Source organism: Hemiscyllium ocellatum, chromosome 25, assembly GCF_020745735.1.
Source record: "Hemiscyllium ocellatum isolate sHemOce1 chromosome 25, sHemOce1.pat.X.cur, whole genome shotgun sequence".
Classification (NCBI taxonomy): domain Eukaryota; kingdom Metazoa; phylum Chordata; class Chondrichthyes; order Orectolobiformes; family Hemiscylliidae; genus Hemiscyllium; species Hemiscyllium ocellatum.
Window position 1 is genome coordinate 20,472,165 of NC_083425.1, and position 23,273 is coordinate 20,495,437.

General features: G+C 41.3%; 1 protein-coding gene across 5 annotated transcripts; it reads right to left on the reverse strand.

Moving 5' to 3' along the window:
• Positions 1 to 6,358: 6,358 nt before the first annotated feature.
• Positions 6,359 to 16,327, reverse strand: LOC132827782 (uncharacterized). Of its 5 annotated transcripts, XM_060844492.1 has the most exons (6): positions 15,122 to 15,163; positions 13,626 to 13,670; positions 12,123 to 12,198; positions 10,291 to 10,367; positions 8,728 to 9,107; positions 6,359 to 7,034 (listed from the first exon to the last, which is right to left on the reverse strand). In XM_060844492.1, the coding sequence occupies exons 3-6, from the start codon at positions 12,179 to 12,181 to the stop codon at positions 6,879 to 6,881; spliced, it is 672 nt and encodes a 223-aa protein (XP_060700475.1). In that variant the 5' UTR covers positions 12,182 to 12,198; positions 13,626 to 13,670; positions 15,122 to 15,163; the 3' UTR covers positions 6,359 to 6,878. The 5 variants fall into 5 exon arrangements, with proteins under 5 accessions (XP_060700475.1, XP_060700474.1, XP_060700473.1 ...); XM_060844491.1 differs by lacking the exons at positions 13,626 to 13,670; positions 15,122 to 15,163 and adding an exon at positions 16,208 to 16,327; XM_060844490.1 differs by lacking the exons at positions 13,626 to 13,670; positions 15,122 to 15,163 and adding an exon at positions 16,208 to 16,327 and having other exon boundaries at positions 12,123 to 12,245.
• Between the last annotated feature and the right edge of the window lie 6,946 nt (positions 16,328 to 23,273).

Sequence of the window (23,273 nt, forward strand, 5' to 3'; positions counted from 1 at the left end):
CTGACAGCGCACAGGCTCATGTCCATCTGTAACCAGGTTGATCAGGCTTTGAGACTGAGGAAAACTGAGGCAAAAGCGAGGCCAGGCTTTCCAGAAACTGGGCCTACCAATCCTTTAGCCCCTTCACCATCAGGACAGACCACCCAAAAGTGCTGGGACATGAGCCAGGGAGGAGTCACTAAAGTGAGGCAGTAAATGAGCAGATTGGAGCACCAGTCATTCTCCATTGTGGGTAAAAACTTGGTCATCAGGCATCAGGTACTCTCAGTGTTGTTATATGTGGCTCAGGTCTGGACTATTCCCCGAGTCTGCGCCACTTTATGTAGAGATCGAAGATAGACTGTGTCCGAAGGGACAATATGTACAAAGACCTGGAAGAGGGCAGAGAAGACACACCCAACGCTACTCTCACCCTGATGGCCACCTTTGTGTGTGTGGCTGCATCAAGCTGTGCATGGATCCCCAGTACGCAAACACCAAGTGTCAATATGTACTGAGGTTTTACCTGTCCCCGGTTTGTGGAGGATAGGACTTGTCTCGCTGCCGGGGAACACTCCCAGTAGTTGGACCATTCCATATCCCCTGTCCCTCGTGGAGACATTTGTGAAGAAAAACACCTTTGACCACAAGACCATCAGGAAGTCCACGGCAGCGAGGCAAGTCCTATCCTCCACAAACCGGGGACAGGTAAAACCTCAGTACGTATTGACACTTGGTGTTTGCGTACTGTGAAATATTCAGGGACAAATCTAACTGTTTAGTGTTTTCTGATATCCTGTGTTCATGTGTCTATATGAATACAAGTCATTCTTTTTATCATTTTAATCAAATAAAAACACTGAACATTGGAATTTGCTCTGCAAAATATTTATTTGCATTGACAGATAAAATTACAGCATATTGAATTCAAAACAATTTTGTTGAATGTCTACAAACTATTCATGGTTTCAACACTCAGATAATTATTTCTTTATTCCTGTAATGGGGTGACCAGAACTGTATACAATATTCCAAGTGTGGCCGCACCAGCATTTTGTATAGTTGCGGCATGATATTGCGGTTCCGGAACTCAATCCCTCTACCAATGAAACCTAACACCCTGTATGCCTTCTTAATAGCACTATCCACCTGGGTGGCACCTTTCAGAGATCTATGCACATGGACTCCAAGATCCCCCTGCACATCCACACTACCAAGAATCTTTCCATTGACTTTCTGTTATCCTTCCCAAAATGCATCACCTCACATTTAGCTGCATTGAACTCCATTTGTCACCTCTCAGCCCAATTCTGCAGTTTATCCAAGTCCCCCTGCAACCTGCAACATTCTTCCAAACTGTCTACTTCTCCACCAACTTTAGTGTCGTCTGCAAATTTACTAATCCATCCACCTATGCCTGCGTCTAAGTCATTTATAAAAATGACAAACAGCAGTGGTCCCAAAACAGATCCTTGTGGCACACCACTAACAACTGGACTCCAGACTGAATATTTTCCATCAACCACCACTCGCTGCTTTCTTAGAGAAAGCCAGTTTCTAATCTAAACTGCTAAATCACCCTCAATTCCATGCCTCTGCATTTTCTCCATCAGCCTACCAAGTGGAACCTTTATCAAAGGCTTTACTGAAGTCCATGTACACCATGTCAACTGCCCTACCCTCATCTACATGCTTGGTCACCTTCTCAAAAAACTCAATGAGGTTTGTGAGACACAATCTGCCCTTTACAAAACCTTGTTAACTATCTGAAATCAAATTGTTGCTTGCTCGATAATTATAAATCTTATCTCTTATAAACCTTTCCAAAACCTTTCCTACAACAGATGTAAGGCTTACTAGTCTATAATTACCTGGGTCATCTCTGCTGCCCTTCTTGAACATTTGCAATCCTCCAGCCCTCAGGTACTCAACCTGTAGACAATGATGACTCAAATATCAAAGCCAAAGGCTCTGCTATCTCCTCCCTGCCTTCCCAGAGAATCCTCAGATAAATTCCATCCGGCCCTGGGGATTTCCTCCCTGCCTGACAGGGACATACCTATCAATGACACACAATATTTGTTCCTTAAACCTGCTCCACATTTTGATTGCCTGCATCCCCTGAATTTTGCTATCCCATTCTATGCATGCTAATTCTTGCCTAATCACATTATAATTACCCTTGCCCCATCGATAACTCTTGACCTGTGGCATGTACCTAGCCCTTTCCATCGCTAAACTAAACGTAACTGAATTATGGTCACTCTCTCCAAAGTGCTCACCTACAACGAAATCAAACACCTGGCCTGGTTCATTACCAAGCATCAGATCCAGTGTGGCCTCCCCTCTTGTCGATCCTTCGACATACTGTGTCAGAAAACCCTCCTGTACACATTGGACAAAAACTGATCTATCTGACGAACTAGAGCTATAACATTTCCAGTCAATGTTGGGAAAGTTAAAGTCCCCCATAATGACCACCCTGTTCCTTTCACTCCTACCCAGAATAATTTTACTAATCCTCTCTTCCACTTCCCTGGAACTATGCGGAGGCCTATAAAAAACTCCAAGCAGCGTGACCTCTCCTGACCTGTTTCTAACCTCAGCCCACACTGCCTCAGTAGACGAGTCCTCATCAAAGATTTTCTCGGCCACGGTTACACTATTTTTGACTAACAAGGCCACGCCTCCCCCTCTTTTACTGCCTTGCCTGCTTTTAATGAAAGATCTAAACCCTGGAACCTGCAACATCCATTCCTCACCCTGCTCTATCCATGTGTCCAAAATAGCCACAACATCGAACTCCCAGTTACCGATTCATGCTGCAAGCTCACCTACCTTATTTCAGATACTTCTGGTGTTGAAGTAGACACACTTCAAACCAGTTTGCTGTCTGCCAGCACATTGCTGTGACCCTGAAATCCTGACTCTGTCCTTCCTCCTCTCATCCTCCTGTGCACTGCAGCTACACCTCCGGTTCCCATCCCCCTGCTGAGCTAGTTTAAACCCACCCGATTAGAACCAGCAAATTTGCCACTCAGGATATTAGTACCCCTTTGGTTCAAGTGAAGACCATCCCTGTTTGTATACGTCCCACCTTCCCCAGAATGAGCCCCAATTATCCAAAATTGAAACCCTCCCTCTTGCACTATCCTTGCAGCCACGTGTTCAGCTGATATCTCTCCCTATTCCTTGCCTTGCTATCACATGGCACGGGTAACAATCCAGAGATAACAACTCTGTTTGTTCTAGCTCTCAGCTTCCACCCTAGCTCCCTGAAATCCTGCCTTACATCCCTATCCCTCTTTCTACCTATGTCGTTGGTATCTACATGGACAACGACTTGAGGCTGGTCACCCTCTCCCTTCAGGACCCCAAAGATACGATCTGAGACATCACGGACCCTGGCACCTGGGAGGAAACACACCAACCACTCTCTGCATGAAAAGGTTGCCCTGTAGGTCTCTTTTATATTTTTCCCCTCTCGCCCTAAACCTACGCACTCTTATGCATGCCCCTCATGATTTTATAAACCTCTATAAAGTCTCCCCTCAGCCTCTATGTTCCAGGGAAAACAGCCCTATCCTATTCAACCTCCCCCTATAGCTCAAATCCTCCGATCCTGGCAACATCCTTGTAAATCATTTCTAATTCCTTTCACATTTCATAGCATCTTTCCGATAGAAAGGAGACCAGAACTATTCCAACAGTGGCTTAACTAATGTCCTGTACAGCCGCAACATGACCTCCCAACTCCTGTACTCAATATGTTAGAAATGTGAGCTACGATACATTGAGTATGACTTCAAACTGTTGCTTAAGAGGTCTATGTGTCACTGCCAGATGTCTGCAAGGTCTTAGACTGTGAACGGTAAGTTGCGCTGTCATTTCCAGGAGCTAGGTCAAGAGTAAATAGTTAATACTGTTTTTATTTAATATTTTTACTATCAAAATGACCTGGAAATGTTATTTGTCAGTATTGACAGAAAAAAATCAAATGCATAGCAGAAAGGGCAGATTTTGTTTTCCACTTCAGTACATTATTCAGCCAAATTAAAAAGAAGATGCTGGAAATGTTTAGGTGAGGACATAGTGGAGGAAAGAAGTGGTTAACAACCAAGCAAATACAGAGGGGACTGGAGTTTAATTATAACAGAATGAAAGGCCTGAAAGAGGAGAAGGGGATAAAAGATTAGATTGCAAATGCTTTCACAATAAAAATCCAAAGAGTGGGTACAGACACAATAAAGAGCAAAAGCCATACCTTGAGGCATGAATGATAACATTCCGACAACTGGATACAGAGGAATAAAAAGATAACGAAACCATCAAGTTGAAAAGGGGAATTATTTATGGATTGGTAGGTTGAACTCACGTGATGTCCAGAGGCAGTAAAATGGAGCTAAAGGATGAGATGCTACCTCTTAGCTTGCTTTGAATTTAGTCTTTCAACTAGTTCAGATCATGACCACTACTCTCAATTTCCCTTTCCTGGTTCGGCTGCGACTCACTTTTTTCCTTCATATTGTACCTATCCTTGGTTTTTAGATTGTGAAATGTTGGCCGTTTAGACTCATCATGCTAATCAAATTGTTTCCCTATTATAAATCTTCCTCACTCTCACCACGATTCACTGGCTGAAAGGCTATTTGTTATTTCTCATTATGAAAGGTCAATGGCCAGAACCATTATCATAGAATCTCTACAGTGTGGATGTAGGCCAGTTGGTCCATCAAGTCTACACTGACCCTCCAAAGAGCATCGCATCGACACTGACCCCTTACTCTATCCCTGTAACCCTGCACTCTCCATGGCTAATCCATCTAATCCACATATCCTTGGACAGTATGGGCAATTTATCATGGCCAAACCACCTGACCCATACATCTTTGGAGTGTGGGAGGAACCCAAAACATTTTTGAGGTATTAGTGATCTGAGCAAGCTAGCTGGGGTCAAGCTTTATTACAAAAGGAATCAATTAAATAAATGGAGAAAAACAGGTACTTGATGTTTGACATAGCCAAACTGACTAGACAGTGTCAAACATTTGATTACAGAAAGGTGTAAGAAAGTTCAATTCAAAGCAATAGCTAGCTCTGGGTGGGTGGGGGTTGTTTGATCAATGGCCAGAAGTTGAGATGGAGCAGGCTGATCTTCAGACAAGTTCACATAAGTCAGTTCGATTATGACTCAGCACTGAATGTTAAGGAGCTTTTTGCACTACTTGTGTGTATTTTGGGACGCTGATATCCAGAGCAAACCAAGTGGACAAGGAAAAGAATGAATAAAACCTATACCACTGGGGAACTCTTCACTTCAAAGTGTCAGAAGTATTCATCTTTTACCCTGCCAATAACCTTTGAGGCAAGCCAGAAGCATAAACTCAAGACAACCCCATACCCATCATTATCTCCCCACATAGTTTGTAAGTCACTGACGTTTTCTGTGAAGTTGGAATTGTTACTAAATTAAATATGCAGAGTCTTGGAATGGGTATTAAAAGCAGTTATGCATTAGCAGTTCAAACCTGCTCCCCATCTGTGACACTATGGAATCAATGGACTTAATGGTAGGAGGAAGAGTACTTTTACTAAATTCATTTGAAGGAATGACTGGCTGCCCAGCATTTATTACTCAGCCCTAGCTGCCATTGAGAAGGTGGTGGTGATGAATCACTGCAGTTCTTCTGCTATAGGTTGACCCACAACGCCATTTGAGGGAATGCCAGGATTTTGACCCACTGACAGTGAAGGAATGGTGACATACAATCAAGTTAGGCAGGAGAGAAACTTGCAGGTCCATGTGTCAGCGGTCCTTGTCCTTCTACAGGAAAGTGGACATGGGTTTGGCAGGTGCTGTCTGAGGACCTGCTACCAAGCACCCACTGGAGGAATAAGTGAATGAATGTTCATGGATGTGATGCTGATGAAGCAGGCTGCTTTGCCCTGAAAAATGTCAAGCTTCTTGAGTAGTTGCAAGTAGCACACATCCAGGCAAATGGGGAGCCTTCTATAACATTCCTGACCTCTGCCTTGTGGATGATGGACAGGCTTTAGGGAATGATGAGGTGAACGATCACAATATTTTTAGTTTCTGAACAGCTCTTATAACCATTATATTTATGTGTCTAGTCCACTTGACATTCAATGATATTGCCATTGACCAGAAACTCAAAGGGCAGTAGTTATATTCACGATTTGTTAGCCATCCTGAATGTAGGGCACTTCACAGGGCATAGGTTTGCTCCTTATCAGTTTATGTATTTCTAGGATCACTTTGTATTATGATGCCTGAACAACAGGGTACTAAATGGTGTGTGGATAACAGAAGTTCTGTGTTTTTCTTTAAATATATATAAAAAAATTATAGAACTCCGTGCTAGGTGATTCTGTTTATTCTATCATTTTCACTTCAAAAAGAGAATTATCCAAATTGGAAGAAGCCATTTGCTCCACTTAAACAAAAATGACAGGTCATCACAATCATGCCATATACTATGTGCATACACCAAAGTTCTTATAGATTCACATTTTAATTTTATTTCCTATTCCTAATAGAAGCGTTTAAGAATAGTATTTAACATAGAAAAAAACACTTTATTATGTAGAGATGCATCAGGGCTTGAAGGAAAGTGCTAGTACCGAAACACTGAACAAAGTTTCAGGCTGGCTTAGAAAAGAAAAATCAGAAGCTCACATCAAATTGCAGTACAACATAGCTGAAGGATAATCAAACTATGATTATCCTTATTTAAAAATGTGCAATTAGCTGCAAAGAATTATTTGTTGAGTTACACTGTAACTTAGACAGTATTGCCTTTCAATTCACAAAAAACAAACACAATGTTGCTCTAATCCAGACTCATTTTGAAATGAGATGTTGCATCACACAGTCTCAGTCATTTCAGAGTCGTGGGGAAATCATCTTTCTTAAAATCCAAGCCATCAATCAGCTTCTTCATTTCAGCTGCGTTTTTACTGATGAAATCCTTCGTACCTTGGGATACCTTTTCCAACTTTGCTTTTTTGAGGGCTTCCATATATTTTTCATTACTCTGAAACAGATCAGCACTTTTAGAACAAAGCAAACAAGAGAGATATAGCACATGAACAGGCCTTTGGTTCTCCAAGCCTGTGCATCATGCCCTAACTAAACTAACAAACAAACCTTCTGCCTTATTTGGTCCATAATCCCTCCTCCTTCCTCCTTATTCATGAAGCCATCCAGATGCTTCTTAAATATCACCAACATGTCTGCTTCCACCAACTCTTCTGGCAGTGTGTTCCAGGCTCCTACCACACTTGGGCGAGGGAAATTTTTCACACAATCTCCCTTACCCACCTCTTACCTTGAACCTGTGGCCCCATGTAATTGAAACTCCAACCCTGGGGAAAAAAAACCTGACTATCCCCCATATCTATGCCTCCCCATTTTGTAGATCTCTATCAAGCTTCTTCTCAGCCACACAGTCTTTCCAGTAAAAGCAATCCTAGTCTTTTTAACCTTTCTTCATAGCCAATGTCCTCAACATCCTCGTGAACCGGCTCCTAACTCTCTGCAAAGCTTCCATGTCTTTCTGGTAGTGTGGTGACCAAAACTGCACACAGTACTCCAAATGAGGACAAACAGGGGTTTTAATATAGCTGCAACATTGTTGCCAGCTTTTGTACGCTGTGCGCTAAACAATGAAGGCAAGCATTAATCACCTTGGCCACCTGTGTTGCCACTTTTTTACAACTGTGGACCTGCACACCCAGATCTGGTCTGTATGCTAATGCTCCTAAGGGTTTGGTCACTTACAATATAATTCACACCTAAATTTGATCCTCTAAAATGAATCACTCCACATTTGTTTGGATGACACTCTCTATCTGCCATTTTGGAGCCCAAAGTCACCTTTCGTATCCTTTCACCATCAAGAGCACTATCAGCAACTTCACCAATCTTGGTGTCATCTGCAAACTTACTAATCAAACCACTCATTTTCCTCCAGGTCATTCATACATACTACAAACAGAGGACCCAAAACTGATCCCTGTGGAATACCACTAGTTACTGGTCTCCATTTTGAAAAACACCCTTCCACCACTACCTTATGACCAAGCCAGTTTTGTATCCTTCTAGCCAGGAGAAAGTGAGGACTGCAGATGCTGGAGACCAGAGTTGAAAAATGTGGTGCTGGCAAAAACACAGCAGGCCAGGCAGCACCCGAGGAGCAGGAGAATCGACGTTTCGGGCATAAGCCCTTCTTCAGGAATGAGTCATCCTTCTAGCCAGCCTACCCCAAATCCCATGTGATTTAGTATTTGTACCAATCTGCCATGTGAGACTTTATCAAATGCCTTACTCAAGTCCAGAAAGATTACATCCACAGCCCTTCCCCCCCCCCCCATTATCTTTGTCACCTCTTCAAAAACCAAAAACAAAAGCACCAATCAGGTTGGTGAGACATTACCTTCCCTATACAAAAACATGCTACTTGTTACTAACTAGCCCATTTTCCTTCAAATGTCCGTACATCTTGTCCCTCAGCATCTTCGCCAAGAGCCTCACCTTCCCCCCCACCCCCCGAGTCATCAAGCAACTAAAACCTTGCATTGTGCTCAAGTAACAAGTCCAGTTGCTGACCAATTAGCACACTCCTGTGCAGTAGAAATTGCTCCTCTAGAAATTTGGTATTCATGTGATTGCATCAAGGTCACAAGGGGAAAAAAAAAGTCCACATGGAATTTTAACAAAGCTCTTACCTTTGGTAAGAAATCTTTTCCATATTCATACTTTTCAGTTCCAGGAAACACTGGACCTTCATTAAACAGCATTTTCAAATTGGTGGCAATTTTGTGCAACATCTCTTCTTCATAGGCAAATACTGACCCATCATTTCCAGCGAGAATGACAAGCTGAAGCCCTGGTGCCAGGCACGGATAACTTTCAATCACACCCAGAACCACCATATCCATTCTTTGGGGCAAGTAGAACTCTTGCCAGCCTTTAAGCAGGTCATGCCTTCCCCAGTAAATTGTATAATCCAGGCCCCCAATTGTCATTAGGACATTCTTTTGCAATTCCACAGTTTTTCCACTGTGAAGTTGCACTTTCTCTGTTACCAGTGATAAATAGTTTCCACCTAAAATGAGAAAAGTTTAATATTTGTGAAATCTAATACCTTCCTAGTGCAACTATTCAGACTATGATAAAGGCATGAAATTTAGAAATATTTCACATTATGCATTGAGCTCTCCAAAATTGGATAGAGCAGCCAATGAATAACTACAGCTGGTTGGAGGTGAGGAAAGGACCACAGACAGCAGGCCTCACCTGACACTACGTAAAATGAAGGATTTAAAAGTCCTGAATGAACTACCAAGCCATCATTTTACAAAAAAAAAGCTATTGAGACCCCCCAGTAGATTTAAACAGGCAGCACAACATTAAAGGATCAAGACAGGACATGAAAGAGCTGCACTATGAATAATGAAGTACATTCACTGGTTGTAAGAGAGAAACATGACTGAGAAAACCATCCCGGTATGTTAACTTAAATTAAAGTCCCATTAAAAACTGGGATGTAATCTGACTCATTACTGATGACACAGATTGCACTGAAACATGAACAAGAAGGAAAAAAAGAACATGATATGAAAGGATTATTAAAATCTTTAAATTATGTACTTTCACAATTTTCTACTGTTTCAGGGTTAAAATTGCATTAACAATATAGCTTCCTCAAAATACAGTGCCTAAAAACGGATCTCAGCTTTAAAAATACACCAACGTATCTTCATGACTGGCTCATCTTGTAGTGCTTGAATTTATAACCTACCAAAGGTAATAGTGTAAATCTTTTTCTACACCATTTCCCACTGCTACCAGCATCGTGAGTGAGCTTCTGCAAGCTGAACATGAAGGATCTATGTGGGTCCTGCAAACTTTCAGTGGGTGGCACGGTGGCTCAGTGGTTAGCGCTGCTGCCTCATAGCACCAAAGACCTGGGATCAATTCCTGCCTCAGGCAACCGTCTGTGTGGAGTATGCACATTCTCCCTGCATCTGCGTGGGTTTCCTCCGGGTGCTCTGGTTTCCTCCCACAGTCCAAAAATGTGCAGGTTAGGTGAATTGGCCATGCTAAATTGCCCATAGAGTTAGGTGAAGGGGTAAATGCAGAGGAATGGGTCTGGGTGGGTTGCTCTTCGGAGGGTTGGTGTGGACTTGTTGGGCTTAAGGGCCTGTTTCCACACTAAGTAACCTAATCTAAACAAACTTAAGACAACCCTACTTTACGTGCACAATCATATAACAGAAGTATTTTACCTGGTTTCAGTTTGCAGAAATCATTACAACATTCGTTATCCACTACCAGCTCTATGTCACTTTCAATGTCGTCCACCCTAATAAAGAAAATGCAACTTAATTGAGTTTTGTGAAGAGATGACAAAAATGACTGAAGAACAGAGCAGCAGACATTGTCTATATGGAGCTTAAAAATGTGTTGCTGGAAAAGCGCAGCAGGTCAGGCAGCATCAAAGGAGAAGGAGAATCGACGTTTCGGGCATAAGCCCTTCTTCAGGACTGTCTATATGGACTTCAGCAAGCCATTCAATAGGCTTCTGCATGGTGGGCTGGCTACGAAAGTTAGATCATTTGGGATCCAGGTACAGCTAGCCAATTGGATACTAAATTGGCTTCAAAGGTAGGAGACAGAGTCTGGTTGTAGACGGTTGTAACTCACACTACACACCTCTGACCAGCAGTGTGCTACAAGGATTGGTGCTGGGTCCACTGTTTTTGTCATTTATACAAGTATTTGTATGTGAATAGAGGTGGTATGATTAGTAAGTTTGCAGAGGACAAAGTAGTTGGTTATCTCCAAGTAAAACTGGATCTTGATCAAATAGATCAGTGAGCCAAGGAGTGGCAGATGGAGTTTAATCTGAATTAATGGTGTTGTGTTTTGGCAAGGCAAACCAGGGTAGGTCTTGTACACTTAGTGGCAGGGCTCTGAGGAGTGTTTCTGAACAAACAGACATGGGGTCCAGGTGCAGAGTCTCTTGAAAGTGATGTTGCAGGTAGACAAGGTGGTAGTTGGTACATGTTCCTTCATTGGTCAGCGCACTGAGTAGGAGGTTGAGAGGTCACCTTACAGCTCTGCAGGATATAGGTGAGGCCACACCTGGAATACTGTGTTCAATTCTGATCTCCCTCCTTGAGGGAAGATGTTAAGCTGGAAAGGATTCAGAAATTATTTACAAGGAATGTTGCCAGGATTGGAAAGTTTGAGTTATAGGAAGAGGCTGAATAGACTGGGCATTCAACCCTGGAGCAGAGGCCGACATGTGACCTTATAGAGATCAAGATCTGAGGGTCATGGATCAGGTGAACAGCCAAGGTCTTTTTCCCTAAGGTAGGAGGCCAAAACTATAGGGAATGGGTTTGAGGTGAGCGTGGCAAGATTTGAAAATGGAATCTGAGGGACAACTGTTTCCACAGAGGGTGGTGTATGGAATGAGCTCCAGAGGTGGAGGAGACAGGTACAATTACAGCATTTAAAAGAAATATGAATGGATACATGAGTAGGAAGGGTTTGGAGGACTACAGGCCAAATGCTGATAAAAGGGGCTAAATCAGTTTTGTATATCTGGTCGACAAGGACAAGTTGGACCAAGTCATGCTGTATGACTGACCTACTGCTATATATCCTGGGACTGAGTGCGATCAGAAAGTTAGACAACTAAAGAAAAACAACCACAACCAAACATGGAATGAGCTGCCAGAAAAAGTGGTGGAGGTTGGTACAACTGCAATATTTAAAAGGCATCTGGATGGGTATATGAATAGGAAGGGTTGTGGGGGGATATGGGCCAAGTGCTGGCAAATGGGACTAGATTAGGTTGGGATATCCAGTCGGCATGGATGACTTGGACCGAAGGGTCTATTTTTGTGCTTTACGTCTCTATGACTTGATGATGCTCTGTCACGTTGCCAGATACATGCCAGGGTTCAGCTGCAAGAACATAAATCATCCACTCACTGAAAGATTGCAACACAAGTGTTTTTAACAGATAGCCCAGTGGACAAGACGTTCCTTTGAGTATTGTTGCGCTACATGCCATTTCATTTGAAATTGAAAAAAAGAAAACATTTACCATTTTGTTGTTTCACACAAATTTACATCAAGTGGCCTCACAACAGCAGCAGCACTCATTTTCAAAGTCACACGAACTAAAGAAAGTTGCAAGAAAATTCAGATTAGAGATGTTTACTCAGCCCTGGATAGAAAAGAACAGATAAGAATTCACAAGTTTAGTATGGTTCCATATGCAAGGGCACCAAGTACAATTAAGCCAAAAATTAATTTTCCTGATTTTAAGGAAATTAATTGAAACACACTAAAAAAAAGAGAAACAATCCAAAGGAAAGAATGATTACAAGACTGGAATCTTAAAGATGAAGTTAAAAGTTCTGAACAAATTGATAACTGGGGCAATTATAATTTAACAAATTGTTTGGTGCATGAATTAATTAAATTATTTCAGTCATTCTGGGAAAAGGCTTGTCAAACTATTTCTGCAAATTTTAACCTGGATTTATCAAACTTCGCTTGGAATGCTCCATAACAGGCTAATAGGGTCAAATTACTTGACCTTTGATTTCAGTTTGACCCCAATTATGGTACTTGCATGCACTTAATGCAATCGTTATGCTGGACAATATTCAAGTTACTTCAAGACCACATCAGCACAGGTGGTGGTTATATGGCTCCTCTCAACCCTGTTCCACCAATCAATGGGATCATTGCTGCTCCGACATGCTGTATATGCATGCACTTTCCAATTCCACCACCGATCAAGAATCTCAGCCTTAAACATAGATAAGGACTTAGTCCCCACAACCTTTTGTGGCAAAGAGCTCCAACCCCAAAGAAATTCCTCTGCATCTCAGTCTTAATTTGGCATGCCTTGACTCAGACTACACTCTCATGGTTTTGAACGTCTAAGTAGCGGATATTTTGGATTTAGAAAAAAGGTAATCTGAAACAGCAAACTGTTTTTCCATTTCCCTGTTCTGGCAACTCACTTGCAAAAAAAAAATTAAGTACAAAACAGGAATCTGTGATATCAAAAGATTGGTCAAATTCATCTAACTGAAGGTCTGCATCACTGCTTACATTAAGGGAATTTTGAAAGCAAACTAACTTTCATAAAAACTGATGTTTTCTAGGCAATTGCTTGTTTCAAGGTCACAACTAAAAGACCACTTATCCTCTTCCCGAGAAAAGGATAAATTGCTCAGAGGAGAGGCTGGAAAAGACAAAAAGAAAAAAAGTGTTCCAGCAAAGAAATTCACCTGCCTCATGACCATCCTCAGCCCTGGTCAATGACAGAGTTCCAAAAACAAACCTCAGAGCAATCCTCAAAAAAAATCCTTTTGATACAATGATTTCTTTAAAAATCACAAAACACTTGAATTTATAAATTTTATTTATTCTCCTGTTCTTAACTTCTCACTAGTAGTTATTCACAGGTGACACTATCGTGATATTGTTAAAATTGATTTCAGAATTCTTAAAAGTGTCTTTCATTTCAAGTGTTGTTGAAACTTTATGTAGTATGAGTCATACATTACCACAAGTGGGGACAATACAGCACCTGGTATTCCTAAACCATCAAATGGTGGTCAACATGAAAAGAAAACTAGACAAATTGGAACAATTTAGATTTACTGAGGTATCATTAGTATCAAAACAAAATGCTACAAGTCAAAAAAAATCCCATCGCAATAGGCATATCTGCTCACATGAATATGACAGTTGGAAAAATTTCCTATTTGTCATTCCCACACTTTGCAATCAGATGCTTTCAGCTTCATACTTATTCAAGTAGTCTTGAACAAGTAGTTTTGAACAGATCGGTTCCGTTCAAAAATGTAAATCCCTTTATAGAGCACAAGCTCAGTAAATACATCCCAGAATGAGCACAGTTAAATTTGAAACAAAATGTAGAAAACAGACCTTGGAATATACAGTTAAGACTGCAATGTAAGTGACAGCAGGAATGGTCAACATAATCCCTTTTATTTCTAATGCCCAAGAATCAATGACAAGTAATTAATGCTATTTGCCCACGAAGACAATTCAGTAGGATAAGGAAAGCTAGTGCAAAATGCTGGGCTTATACTTCAAACTAAAATGTAAAATATTGCAACCATCACCTCAACTAGCTATTAAAAAGGGAACAAACATTACCACATCAACTGACAGTCATCAAGAATATTTTGTGTCACAAATTGGTCTCTTGTAGGGGCTGGAAGGGGAAATCAAACCCAGTTATGTGTTGTTCAACAGTGCTTCCTCATTTTATTAGTTACTACAGCCCAAATGAAATGAAACTTATTCAAATCAATTCATAATTTGTGGTACCAATCCTGAAACAAATGGAGCTTGATCAAAATTTTTAATTAACTAACTAACTGTACATTCCATTTTGCAAAAAAAAATAAAAGGTGAAGACCAACTGAATAAAGTCAGCTCCCAGGATCCAATAATCAGGCAAGTCTTCCTTTAGCTTGTAATTAGAGTGGTGCTGGAAAAGCATGACAGTTCAGGCAGCATCCCAGGAGCAGTAAAATCGACGTTTCATCAGGCTTTTGCCCGAAACGTCGCTGCCTGACCTGCTGTGCTTTTCCAGCACCACTCTAATCTAGACTCTGGATTCCAACATCTGCAGTCCTTGTTTTTACCTTCCTTTAGTTTGTGTCATCTGTCACACTGGATCAGTTACATTCTGTAAACTCAGTAAGCTATTGCCCAAGGGCAGTACTGAGACCCACATCCTTCACTCAGAGTGGATCACTCCCCGGTGGGTGGGGAGCAGCGCCCTCCTGACCCACACTGTGACTCTGAGCAGCTTCTTGGCTGCTGTTTGTCTCCTCGGTTTGAGACCTCACGCTCACGTCTTCCCACTCCGCACACAGAACGAACAAGTGTTTTAAAACAAAATCACCAAAGTGAGAAGTGAAAACGAAATACACTCAAGAAATACTAGCAGCAACTAAAAGTTGTTTCTAAAGTACACGCGGTCACCGATTGTCCCAGAAATTAAGATAAAATGTTTAAAAGATTTTTTTAAAAAATGAATCATACTACCTGAAAGGTATAGTAAACAAATACCACGAGATTCAGGAGTTCCCTGTTTCTCTCAGACACACACTCTCTATGTGCTTAGCAAATAAGCAGCGACTTCCCTCAAATACCTGAACTACCGGAAACAGCCCCACATCATGGGACTGCCCTAACTTTCACACTGTAAGAACATCTTAAATACACCATGTCACACTCCAAATCCTCACATTGTAACACCATCTCATACTCAACACTGCAAATCTACACATTAACGTATTGCAAATCCTCACAGTGTAACAATCCGTAGATAGAAACTCACACATTGCAAATCCGCAGTGGAACACCAATTTCTCACATTATACCATCCTAGATACACCGACGGACTCCAAATCATCACATTGTAACACCCCATATTCACACTGCGAATCCTCACAAGATAAGGCACCTTATACATGAATACTGCCAATCTTCGTTCTACCAGATCACATTCAACCCCCTCACATTACAATCCAACTTACAACCTCGACATTTTCAACTTGTTTGTTATGACGCTGATGCGTGTTTAATTTTCACTTTTAAGTTCTGAACTCTGTAAACGAACCGTGGAACTAATTTGCTTAAAATAAAGCAAAGAACTGCGGATGCTGGAGATGTGTAGCAAACATTAACAGAAACAACGAAAAGCAGAGTTCTGAAGAAGGGTCACTGAACTCGAAACGGTACCTGCTTTCTCCCCACAGCTGCTGCCAAACCAGCTGAGTTTCTCCATCAATTTCTGTTTGAGTTTGTTGAAGGAATGCGCGGATTTTAATGATCGATTATAGGAGGCGCCGACTCCGCATTCACATCAAAAGTGATCTTGTTCACACACATGGGACACATGAAAAGTAGTAACATTAATATGAACTGAGAATGTTGATTACTTTCAGGCAGGCTCAGAGGGAAACGGGGAGAAAACTTTAACCTTTTCCATAAAGTTTCAGTCCAGAGCTGCTGAACTTTCTGAAGGGGTCCCGCAGTTTCGGTTTTGTCACACCAAGATAATTGAAAGTGGAGCGAGTATTTAATCATTAAATAATAGTGAAGAACAATAATTAAGAAGATACATACATATGAAGTGAATGACTGATCTGGCAGCGATTCAGGAGGTGAATTTGTGGGCGGCATGGTGGCACAACAGTTAGTTAGCACTGCTGCCTCACAGCGCTAGAGACCCGAGACCCGGGTTCAATTCCCGACTCAGGCGACTGTCTGGATGGAGTTTGCAAATTCTCCCCGTGTCTGCGTGGGGGTGCTCCGGTTTCCTCACATAATCCAAAAATGTGCAGGTTAGGTGAATTGGCCAGGCTAAATTGCCCGTTGTGTTAGGTGAAGTAGGGGTATGGGTGTGGTCTTAGTGGGCCGAAGGGCCTGTTTCCACACTGTAAGTATTTGAATATGCACCTGGTTCAATTTAAAAAGCATCAACTCAATGAATCTGAATTGTAAACCTTTTTTTTCAGACGATGAACTGTTCAGATAGAGTGAATTTTCCGAGTATTGATTGCTGTCTCAGCAGTTAACAAGAACGTGGGCGAGGTGAGGCCAGTCCCCTCCCATAATTATTAAACTTTGTTATTAAACAAAGCCTCTGACATGGCCTTGACTGACTTGCTCAGGCCAGTGTAGAGCTGATGTACAAATTTAATTCGGGCTCGAGGCAAATCTCAACCCGTTCAGGGTTCCAGAGTCGAATTATCCTTTGGAAATGCTAATATCAATTTTCAAATAAAATATCTCAAATTTAACGCTTGTCTCCAAACACCTGAAAGGGGAACCGTATTGTCATGTGGTGCCGCACTCATTTGGAAAATTACAAACTTCCCAGTAATGTCCTGCTGTCTCCAGAAATTCACTTTTAATCTTCCAGCAGGACTAGAAACAAGATAAAATGGTTTCTTCATTTCCTTGCTCTGTTCCCTTTTCTGACGTTATTGGGAACGAGAATCAAGTACTTCACAATTAGTTGTTGATTTCCACTTTGGGTGGGGGAGTAAAGTTGTGCCAGGATTGGTACTGTGGATCCCCAAAGGTTCAAGTGTGGAATGGCATAGATGGGAGGCAATGTGACAAAAGCTAAAACGTATCTAGCCAGAAAATCTTGCTGGTAAAGTGTGGTTCAAAGTCTACTCCAACATTTGAGCAAATGTTTATATTTATTTATTCATTTTGTGGGATATGGGCATTGCTGGTTGGCCAGCACTTATTGCCCATCCCCAGTTGCCCTAGGGAAGGTGGTGGTGGTGGTGAGCTGCCTTCTTGAACTCTGCAATTGTGCACACAGTTTTGCTCTCCTTGCCCTGGTCAGTGCAGGAACAATGCAGACTCACTTGATATATTCCTGGGATGCATTGTCATAGTGGGATTGACCAGGCCTATATTCTTGAAGAGCCACATTGAACTTAAAACATTAATGCTGTTTCTCTGTCCACAGAAGCTGCCAAAGCTGCTGAGTTTTTCCAGCATTTTGTATTAATATTTCAGATTTCCAATATCTGCAGTATTTTGCTTTCACAGTCTTCCTGAGAGTTTAGCAGAATGGGAGGTGGTCTTAGTAAACATGTAAAAGGAGCTTGGCAGAAAAGTTAGAACTAAACGCAGCCTCAGAACAGAATGTCCAGCCTCTTAGGACTAAGATGACACGAAGATCTCTCCTGAGAGGCAAGAAAATCTTTTGGAATCTCTATTCCTGGAGAATTACAGATGTTCAGTTTTTGGGTATACTCAAAAAGAGCTTGATAAATATTTGTATTCTAAAGGTTTCATGGGATTGTAAAGGGTAGTGCAGGAACATGAGGATGTGGTATGGCAGCTATATTTTATTCAATAGTTGCACAGACTCACATAGCTAAATGGCCAACTGCAGCTTCTGTTTGTTGGTTATTATGACAACGTTTAGAGTACTCTGCATAGTTCTGGTTTCCATTTTCTTGTCATGGCCAGAGGGCATGAGGACAAATCCCAAAGAAAACTGTAATCCCATCTATAATTTCCTGTTTAACTTATGTTCTTTTCAAATATGAGCAAACTTGCTGGACTCAATAATCACATGATGATATTTCCAGAAGCTTCTGTATCACTTACCTCCTATCCGTCCTCCATAATTTCCTAAGGACTTGTTTGTGTGGAAGCAGCAGCAATGTGGAGTAATCAGATCAGTCATGATCTTTTGAAATGAAGGGCTGTGTAATTTCTCCATGTTTTGACCCTAACTTTGTTTTCATCGTAAAGTTCATCTTAAAAGGAAAATTGGAATCCAAAAACCAAGGTATGAGGAACATGCTTCACCCAGTAATGGGCAGGACTAAAGCAGCAAGGGATAAATCAAACAATACCTTGCTGTTTTGGGCTTAAGAGGGAAAATCTCTGAAATAAATCCCTTATTCTCTCATTTCCTCTTTTGTCCATGACAATATAACGACACTCAAAATGATATAAAAACGATTTAGCAAAAAATTAACAGAACGAAAATACTTTCCTTATCAGGAAAGATGGACAGAATGTAAAGAGGCGATCACTAAGGAATAACTTGATGACAAATCTTCAAACTTATGAAAGGATTTGACAGATGTAGAGAAGTTGGTTCTACTTGTGTGAGGAACCAATGTAAGATAGTTGGTAGTCTAATCAATCATTCAGGCAATTCAGGAGAAATGCATTTCACTAGAGAGTGATAAGGAAGGGCATTTACTATCAGGAGTAGATGAGACAAATGGTATATTCAAGTCAAGTATCAATATTTTCATTGGATAGTTGGGCTGAATGGCCTGTTTCTGCATTCTATGTAGCTCTCTGTAATTATTAGAGTCCACAAACTGCTTGCAGGCTCAGGCCAGTACTGGTGTGGCCGACCTGCAAAATCCTGACTAACAGGAACAAGCTGTTACATATCTGATCTGTCACATGTCAATTCATTGTGGTTCAAAATTATATCGGCCTGCAATGAAAAGATTACTGAGAAAACAACCCATGTGGCACAATCTCATCCTAATCAACACCATCAGAAAATTTCCCCAACCTCTCATGAAGAATTTTTGTCATTTAACTTTCTTCCCCATTCTCTGCTTTTGCTCCTTTCCACAGAATATACAAGATGTAGGAAGTTAGGTGATTCTGTTGCTTGGCCTCTGCTGATATTATATAAATACACTAATTTGGAACATGGGCAGGCCACACAGCCCTTCATTTCAAAAGATCATGACTGATCTGATTACTCCACATTCCTGCCTTTCTCCAATAACTCTTCACCTTACTTATCAGGAGTCTATCTACCTCTCCCTGAAATATATTCAAAGACTTTGCTTCCACCAACTTGAGGGTGAGAATTCCAAAAACTCTTGACTTTTGGAAAAAAACACATTCCTCCTCATCTCCATCTCAAAGGGGCAATGCCTTGTTTTGAAAGAGTCCTGCATTCTTCCAAAAAAGGAAGCATGCAGTCTGTAACGATTCCTCAGGACAGTCTATGTCTCAATCACTGCTCTTATAAACTCCAACTGCTCAGGTTTACCTTATCCAATCTTTCCTTATAAGACAAAATGCTGAATAATTAGTTTCTACACAGTATTCTGTGGTAATATTTCTTTTGTTTTACCTATTTACTTAAATATGATCAACTGATTCAAAAATGCAACTCCAGTCAGCTGAAACTCTGCATTGAGTCCATTTTATTTCTTCTGTGCAACAGTCCACAATTTTTGTACACAGAGTTTTGCAATTTGAAAGTGAGAATATGCTACATTCTTCCAATGAAAAGCATTAATCATACCTAATGGTATCTCAGTAGCTACTGGAAGGTCTTTGGATAAAAGTTAAGCTTTTCCAGGAACTGAATTTCTGAAGAAGAGTCATACCAGACTGGACCAGGGTTCAGGGAACACACTTCAGCTTACCCCAGTAAGGGACAGGAATAAAAGGAGAAAGGAGTAAATCAAGCAATCTGGGATCATGCGAGGAAAAGCTCTGAATTTAAACCCCCTTGTTATCGCAGTTTCTTTCCCACAGGTGCTGCCAGACCTGTTGAGTTTCCCCAGCATTTTCTGTGTTTGGTTGGGCCAGTTGGCTGCTTGACATATACAGAAACCTATCAGCCTGCCTTCTTCTCAATCACTCACAAAACATCAGCTCCTTCCCAAACCTGTCCTTCTACATCTTTTCACCACACTATCCAAGACATCGAACACTTCTTTAAAGTGAAGCATTTCCATGTATTTCTTTCCATTTGCTCACAATTGGTTCTTCACGAGGGGGAGATCAAACACATTTTAGATGACTACTTTATGCAACATGAGACTGGTCCACAATATGACCCCGTGTTTCAGGTGTCCTGCCGTTTGAATTCTCCACCTTGTTCTCATGCTAGACCAACCTCTAATTGAAATACTCACAAACTTCATTGAATTTTTTGAAGAAGTAACAAAGAGGGTTGATGAGGGAAGAGCAGTAGATGTGAATCTGTATGGACTTCAGTAAGGCATTCGACAAAGTTCCTATGGGAGACTGATTAGCAAGGTTAGATCTCATGGAATACAGGGAGAACTAGCCATTTGGATATAGAACTGGCTCAAAGGTAGAAGACAGAGGGTGGTAGTGGACGTTTGTTTTTCAGACTGGAGGCTTGTGACCAGTCGAGTGCCACAAAGATTGGTGCTGGGCCCTCTACATTTTGGCATTTATATAAATGATTTGGATGTGTGCATAAGAGGTATGGTTAGTAAGTTTACAGATGACAACAAAATTGGAGGTGTGGTGAACAACGAAAAAGGTTACCTCAGATTACAACAGGATCTTGATCAGATGGGCCAATGGGCTGGGAACTGGCAGATGGAGTTTAATTTAGGTAAATGCGAGGTACTGCATTTTGGGAAAACAAATCTTAGCAGGACTTATACACTTAATGGTAAAGTATTAGGGAGTGTTGCTGAACAAAGAGACCTTGGAGTGCAGGTTCATAGCTTCTTGAAAGTGGAGTCGCAGGTAGATGGGATAGTGAAGAAGGTGTTTGGTATGCTTTCCTTTATTGGCCAGAGTATTGAGTATAGGAGTTGGGAGGTTATGTTGTGGCTGTACAGGTCATTGGTTAGGCCACTGTTGGAATATTGCATGCAATTCTGGTCTCCTTCCAATCGGAAAGATGTTGTGAAACTTGAAAGGGTTCAGAAAATATTTACAAGGATGTTGTCAGGGTTGGAGGATTTGAGCTATAGGGAGAGGCTGAACAGGCTGGGGCTGTTTTCCCTGGAGCGTCGGAGGCTGAAGGGTGACCTTACAGAGGTTTACAAAATTATGAGGGGCATGGATAGGATAAATTGACAAAGTCTTTTCCCTTTGGTCGGGGAGTCCAGATCTAGAGGGCATAGGTTTAGGATGAGAGGGGAAAGATGTAAAAGAGACCTAGGGGGCAACTTTTTCACGCAGAGGGTGGTACGGGTATGGAATGAGCTGCCAGAGGATGTGGTGGAGGTTGGTACAATTGCAACATTTAAGAGGCATCTGGATGGGTATATAAATAGGAAGGGTTTAGAGGGATATGGGCTGGGTGCTGGCAGGTGGGAGTAGATTGGGTTGGGATATTTGGTCGGCATGGACAGGTTGGACCGAAGGGTCTGTTTTCATGCTGTACATCTCTATGACTCTATGACTGAATGCTCTATAACATTTACATAATATTTTTATTGTGTGGAAGTCCATGACATGGAGTTACAATCACAGCTGTGGATTTGGAGAGGGAATAGACTTAATATTGCACTTCAAACTTTACTTCTTCACCATTTGTAACATGATATTAAAATCTTTATTTATTTTTGAACTTTTTTCAGGACAATCCAATAACAAGTGATCATTGCTCAGCATGTTTTCATGTGTTTGTATTTGGAAGAAACTGGAATAATCCAAATATATTTTCTGTGACAAATGAACAATGATTTCTGAATCATTTCACTTGATCATAGGCTAAAGAGTTCCTTGGAATTTAATACAGGAACTTACTGTCTGTCTTCAGAGGGGGCAGAAGCCACTCCAGTGTCTCTGGGATATGAGACTGAAAGCACACATCAAACTTTTCATTTATTATAGCAATAATTCAAATTGAAAAGAATGAGATTCCTCACGTATAAAACTTAGCCTTCAATGATACTGCAGTATGTGTGATCTACCATAACAATAACATTTTCTTCTACTGGTTTGAACAAGATCTAAGTATTTCTGACCATTTGACTGGATATGTATCACATGAATAAAGCAAACCTTATCATATTCCATATATTTCAACGCTCATCTCACTGGGAAGTAACTTCACAGCAAATTTCTGGAGGAACAGGGAAATGTCCTAATTTCCACATTTAATTCGACTTGCGCAGATTATGGAAGTTGCTACATAATTTATACACTTGAATAATCATGAGCACCAACAACCTCACTATGATTCTGCACCAAAACTAACTCAAAAGAATAATTAAACGTGTCCTTTGTTTTACAAAGTCATGAAAATTGTTCTTGACTGTTCTCTCAAAAGATAGTGAGCCAGTTTGGATTCCACCAGAGCCACTCATCTATAATCTTCATTAGTCCAAACATGGAAGGAAATGATCAATTCCAGAGGCAAGGGGAGAGTGACAATCCCTGTCATCAAGGCAGCAGTTGACTGCATGCAGCATCAAGGTGCCCCCATCAAAATTGAATTCAATGGAATCAAAGGGAAACTCCAATTAGAGACGTAATAGGGGAAGTCTGACCATTTCAGCTCCAGAACCACACTGCAGGGGTTCCCCAGGGTAATACCCCAGGCCCCAGTTATCTTCAGCTGCTTAACCAATGACCTATCCCTGAAAACAAGTTCAGAAGTGGGATATTGGCTGACATATGAACAATGTTGAGTCTCACTCACAGCTTCTCAGATATTAGAGAAAGCTGTGACCACATGCAACAAGACCCGATCAATGGTCAAGGTTGGACCGATAAACAGCAAGTAAAAGGAATTCCAAAAGTGCCAGACATTGACCTTCTCTGAAAAAAAAACACGTTATCAAACCATTATATACTGTTGCATTATAACCTTGCTACATTACATACTCCCCAATTCCCCTCAGAAAGTGGTACTAGTCACTGCTGGGACCTCCTGGGTCCCTGATTTCGGTTC

What these genes read in the sequence shown, in the direction of transcription:
- LOC132827782 (XM_060844491.1), bottom strand. Translation starts at nt 12,181, where the DNA reads ATGAGTGCTGCTGCTGTTGTGAGGCCACTTGATGTAAATTTGTGTGAA. An exon ending in TTGTGTGAAACAACAAAATG is followed by an intron (nt 10,368 to 12,122) that starts GTAAATGTTTTC and finishes TTTCTTTATTAG; the next exon opens with GGTGGACGACATTGAAAGTG. An exon ending in GAAAAGATTTCTTACCAAAG is followed by an intron (nt 7,035 to 8,727) that starts GTAAGAGCTTTG and finishes GATCTGTTTCAG; the next exon opens with AGTAATGAAAAATATATGGA.